Below are 6,018 nucleotides of genomic sequence, written 5' to 3' on the forward strand. Positions count from 1 at the left end.
TCATCCGTGCCATGGAGACCAGCAGAGCCAGTGGCTGGGCTCTTCAGTCTGTCAGCATGACTTAATCATCTGTAAGCTGTAGGCGGCAGGCCACGCGGCAGGACACACGCCACGCGTGATGCCGCGTACAAGCTGCTGTGTGGGGCCACACGACTGAGGACAGCACAAACACACACACACACACACATACATACAAGATACACATACACACACACACAAACACAGGATGCGCAGACACACACACATAGGATACTCATTTCAGGCTGTGAAGACACAACAGACACTTGTCTAGACATCTCTTCCAAAAAGAGCACAGACAGGCACACACGTATAAGTATATATACTCTTTTGATCCCGTGAGGGAAATTTGGTCTCTGCATTTATCCCAATCCGTGAATTAGTGAAACACACACAGCACAGTGTACACACAGTGAGGTGAAGCACACACTAATCCCGGCGCAGTGAGCTGCCTACATCAACAGCGGCGCTCGGGGAGCAGTGAGGGGTTAGGTGCCTTGCTCAAGGGCACTTCAGCCGTGCCTACTGGTCGGGGTTCAAACCGGCAACCCTCCGGTTACAGGTCCGAAGTGCTAACCAGTAGGCCACGGCTGCCCCACACGCCTACATCCAGTGCACATCCCACACATAATGCCGCACAGAAGCTGACTTGTTATATGCCAAACAAGACTGTGTGCAGTGCTTCCCTATGTGCATGTGGTCCACTACCCCCACCTCACCCCACCACAATCTCCAAAATATACTGACCAGCCAGTGGAAGCCACACGCTTGGCCTGTCCTGCGAGGGCAGTAATTGAGTTCGCCTGACTGAGCTTGGGGGGTTTTGGGGGTGGCAGGGGTTAGGCACAAGCGCCTGGCTGACAGTTTATCTCAATGACAGCCCTGGACAGGGAAATGTCATTCTGAGAACTGGGGCTACTTATAGCCAGAGCAGTGGGGTGTACAGTTCACAGCAAATGGCTGGAGAGGGAGAGACAGACGGCACTCTTGAGAGTCGCAGTGTAAATGAATAAAGGCGACAAGTGTGACCCACTTTGTTTTGGTTCACCTTGCCTGACAACTACCAAAACATGCACACACATGCATGCGCGCACACACACACACACACACACACACATCATAAGAAGGAAAGACCAATATATCACAACAGCCACTGCTCATTGGAAATGGAATGTATATTTTAAGTAGTATGAAAATAACTCTCAGATCAAAATAAGCACAAAACAAACAAACAAACAATCAAACAGTGAGTCCAAAGGGAGGTCATAAATCATCAGCAGTGAGGCAGATGTCCACTGTATCTCAAGAGCATGGGGTTACAGTGGAGGTGCAGCCACTGACAGTCCAACAGAACCCCAAAATCTTCTGGGGTAAAACTAGCCTTTGCAGGACATCAGCAAAGATGAACTCATATGTCTGATCATGTTCCTTAGCTAGCTTCTTCATGGTGCTCTCGGAGCAGACATTATTGTTCAAATAACATGTTTCATTTGCAATAATGGCATGTTTATAAGGAGACATCTTGATTTGACACAATTGATTGGATTATTTCATATCACTTAACTGCTTGTCTTTAAAGATTAGTTGTCTTCATTATTGTAAAATAAAAGAATGTGAATCTTTGGTTTAATTAAAAGATGAGAAAATCAGCTGAGAGGATGTTTGAGCCATTACATGCTTTGTCTGAATAAAGTCTATCGGCCTACTTCCAGGGAAATGGTATGGAAACAGTCACTATTCTGGAATTTTCTTGAGATTTTTAACAGGACTCTCAGATGCACAACTGATCATCGTTCACAAAAGGTTAAATTTATATGGTCAGATATAAAAAATATATACAGTTAAGAATAAATAAGACAACCATACTGCAGGCAACATCGTTTGAGTCAGTCGATGTCGTTCATGACAAACACATCACCATCTGTCCTCCATTTTTCCCTCTCTCTCTCTGCTTTTCTTCTTCCACTGAACAGTCCCGTACAGAAGAAGCCGAGTCAGAGTCAAAGAGGTTGAGGTGAGAGGGAGCTACGAACTGAGGAAGCATCTTGTCTTTCCTCAGCACGGAGCTCCTTGGCTGGTGCTCGGATGTCTCGAACCCGGTGGCCGGACCACTCCATTCACCCCGCGCGCAACGTCCGAGTAACCTGCGGGCAAAATAAATTATACCGACTCAGGTCAAGGGTCATAGAACCATCCGCGCGCCAACTGGAAACACTTCCGTGCGTCAACCAAAATAGCAGGAGGGCTCGAAGGGGACGTATCCAAATTACACACGGGTGAAAATAATACAGCAAAGGATATGTCAGTATACTATTTCATAACCTGTCACCTATAGCTTTCACAGCGGTTCACTTGGTAAGCTGTAGGCTATAGAATATTGTAAACGAAATTTAATGAATCTTCTTATTCGTGCTTGAAGCAAGGCTCCTTCGAATTTCTACTAACTTAATAAACTGAAATATGATGTTATGTCATAGCAGAGGTCTTCAAACCTCTGGTGTGTTAAATTCTGTGTAAAAATAAAAACACCTAGTAGAAACGCCTAGTAACCTGGACCTATTAGGCTACGCGTAAAGACTGCTATACACTATGCAGTATCACTAGGCAAAGCAAGATAATGAAACTAATGAGACTATACCCTGAACCTTATCAAATATCAGAGGTTGCTAAAGTGCTGTAGCATTTTGCACGAGATATTCCTTATATGGCTGCGGCTAAGCGTGGATTTGTGCGCTCTGAGTGTGCCCGACTACAAAGAGCTTGCTCTCTCTCTTGATCACATAAACGGCTTACCACAAATGTCAATGTCGATTGCGGGGTTCAGGCAACATTTGGCGAGTTCCTGATCATCTTCTGACCTCCTGGTATCTGAGCCACGAGTAGCTGCTGTTTCTGTCGCGTAGACTTAACCGCCAAGATCGCCTGACGGTTTTTGTACTGCACCATCTGCAGAGTGATTTCTGCGTTCCAGCCCTCGTCCTGCGGACACCTGAAATCTATCTCCTTGCCCTCAGTCATGACTACCGTGAAGTAGACGTATTTCCCCTTTCTTTCCACGCAGTCCACCGTCTTCATGTTGGCAAAGTGCAGCTCTTTGACTTTGCCGAAATAATGGTGGTGCGGATGGTCATGATTATGGTGGTAGTGCGGGTGGTCATGCTGTTTCGGCGGGTGTAGCAGCAGTCCGTCCTCTGTCAGCACGCAGCGTTTCTTTTTCCACAGCTGCAGCAAGCCGTCACTTCTCTTCTCCAGCAGCCCCTCTTTCAGCACCTTGCCGCCGTTCTCCAGCATGATCAGAGGACGCCAAATCGTTCTTGGATGCGAGTAGGGTGAAAGACCCAGGCGCTTAGCTCAGAGATCAGTGTGTGAACATCAGCCAGGCAGGACGGTTCCTTATCTCCCGTGCGGGCTCCGGTGTCAACCAGAGAGCAGCGTTAACTGAGATATGTAGTTGTTCTCGACGAGGGTTTTCTTCGGCTACGGCTGTGCGGACCGCCCCCCAATGACATCCAGAGGAAACAGTCTCATGTTGCAGAAAACCTGACACACATGGCTACTGTAGTGAATGTCAGTCACTCTCAATGCAAAGCATTACCACACTAATGGGCTCACATGTAACCCAACATTCCATAACACAAATTTAGGACTAGGCTACACGTTTTCAGCTATTGAAATGACGGCAAGAGAATCGAATGCAATTAGGAAATGGGTCTCCAAATGAAAAACATGCCAGCATTTTCCATAAGATCATGTGTCAGATTATGGTTTAGGTTGTCCAACTAATGGCCATGGCTTCTAAACTAGTTTCCACTTCTATTTTTTACACTAGGTAGTTCTATGGCTGAAGTCTAAAAGTTAAACTTATTCTGTTAAAACACCAGACCACACAATGCCATGTGAAAAATGTGAGTCAAAATAAGGCATTCCAGACTTATTTTTCTTATGGTGTACCAAATCAATGAACATATTATTCCTAAACCCTCCCTCAAAACTACAAATCATTCATATAACCCACATGTCCGTTAAACCCAGTACATTAATAGTGACCCGAATTCGGGACAAATACAGTGCCCCCCACCTCCCCCCAACAACCCCCATGCATTTTTTTGCACCTTATCATGAACTACCATAGTCATGCTATATACCATTTTAAAGCTGAGAATCTCAAGAATCGATATATGTAAAGCTTTCCATGAATTAACATATATTTTGTGTGTAAAATATAAGTTTATCCCGATATATAACATATCAGAATACCCCCCTCCACCACCCCCCAAAGTTGCTGCGTTCATACTTTGTCACTTGTCTGTATGGCCGTACCAATAAGTTAGCCCAGCATGCTTGGTCTTGAAATTTTCGTAAGAATCCATAGATGTAAAATATCTACATTGTTTTATTGCCAATATATTGAGTAGTTGTACACGCCAGTACAAACAAAACAGATGCATACGAAAAGAAGCGAAGTAAAAACTTATTTTTCGCGGAAATCCATATATTTCGGTTCTACTTCCATTATTGTCGCTGGATTCACGGTACTCTGCGTGTTCACGAGGCTCTTCTGATTCCATCGATACCAATTACATGTCTGTAGGACCAATGAGAGTCGAGATAGATGCCATCAAAGCCAATGAGTCACGTAAGCGATGAATCTGACAACCAGTCTTTGAATGGCAATAGCGCTGCGTCTGATTGAGCCAATGAGATGGGACCTAGATGTCTGTGTAGCCAATGAGGAGAGCTTTCTTTAGACATGTGACACATCGTCACATTCTACTTCCTTGTCGGCTAAATTCAATGCGTAAAACAGATGCGTAAACATAGTCACCGAAGCAGTGTTTTGGAAGTGTTTTACTGAACAAGCAAGAGGCAGTTTTTGAAGGTTTTTGTTTGTAAAAACATGCCAAAAAGACAAGCAAAAACGAAACATGTTGAACCGGAGGACATCGATGATCTGGAGGAGCCGAAAGTAGTTTCTCCGAATGCGACTCCGAGGAGGAGCACAACTTTTTAGCTGGGAAGGACCCTGATTTCGAGCTGTGAGTATACTACTTATATCCATATACAGTTACAGATACAGTTTCGTTTGCTTTTGTAATGTTTAGTGCATAGTTTTTAGGTGTTAGGTGAGAATGCAGTGTGTGTGTGTGTGTGTGTGTAAAAGAGAGTGCAGGGGGAGGTGTGAATAGTTCTGGTATCTGGGGGAGGGGAGTTAGGTGAGAATGCAGTGTGTGTGTGTTTGTGTAAAAAAGAGTGCAGGGGAGGTGTGACCTGAGTACACACATTTATATAATTTGTATAAGTTGTTGGGAAGGGTTTTCATATACTTTAGTGGGTCTGAGTCTAACTTCCATCTGTACAATTGTTTCAGTGACAGCAATGAAGACTGGGTCCCACCAAGCAAAACATCAAGAGCTGAGGATCCTGTGTCTGAGGAAGAGGAGCCGGTGGCTGAGACCAGTGGGACACAAAGAGGAAAGGGTGCTGCAAGAAGCAGGGGGAGAGGCAGAGGAAGGGGGAGATAATAATATTTACTATTTTTACCTTTGTTTCATTTTATAATACAAATGTTTGCTGCATTACCTTGTTTGTCATTTTTTCATGGAAATCTCAAAGGTGTTGGAGCAAAAGTAAGAGTTCCAGGTCAGATAATGCATCTCTAAATGTATGGCACAGCCACTGCAAAGCTCTCCAGGGATCACTCCATCATGAGACACAGACTGTAACCTTTCATTTGACACCAAGATCATGGTTCTGCATAAAGGGGTTCTTGTATAGGAAGAGTTTTAGTTTTGGGTAACCAAAGGTCCTTTTGGAGTCTCCAAATGGACACTTAGCAAAACGCATGTGTATGCCCACACAAATATGGGTCCCACACAGTCATACTTCATCCTATAAGGATCTACTTTGACATACAGATTCACAAGACCTGGTAGTGGGCCTCAGTGGTGTTTTCAAGAGAAAATAAGTGACCAAGAGGGCAGAATGTGGTCATTTCTAGAG

At 44.6% G+C, this 6,018-nt stretch overlaps 1 protein-coding gene across 1 annotated transcript; it reads right to left on the bottom strand.

Moving 5' to 3' along the window:
* Positions 1 to 1,175: 1,175 nt before the first annotated feature.
* Positions 1,176 to 3,591, bottom strand: phlda1 (pleckstrin homology-like domain, family A, member 1). The gene is made up of 2 exons (XM_042078458.1): positions 2,812 to 3,591; positions 1,176 to 2,162 (listed from the first exon to the last, which is right to left on the bottom strand). The coding sequence occupies exon 1, from the start codon at positions 3,307 to 3,309 to the stop codon at positions 2,839 to 2,841; it is 471 nt and encodes a 156-aa protein (XP_041934392.1). The 5' UTR covers positions 3,310 to 3,591; the 3' UTR covers positions 1,176 to 2,162; positions 2,812 to 2,838.
* Between the last annotated feature and the right edge of the window lie 2,427 nt (positions 3,592 to 6,018).

The sequence above is a fragment of the Alosa sapidissima genome, chromosome 22 (assembly GCF_018492685.1).
Source record: "Alosa sapidissima isolate fAloSap1 chromosome 22, fAloSap1.pri, whole genome shotgun sequence".
Classification (NCBI taxonomy): domain Eukaryota; kingdom Metazoa; phylum Chordata; class Actinopteri; order Clupeiformes; family Clupeidae; genus Alosa; species Alosa sapidissima.

Excerpts from the sequence above, each read along its gene's own strand:
- phlda1 (XM_042078458.1), bottom strand. The coding sequence starts at position 3,309 with ATGCTGGAGAACGGCGGCAAGGTGCTGAAAGAGGGGCTGCTGGAGAAG.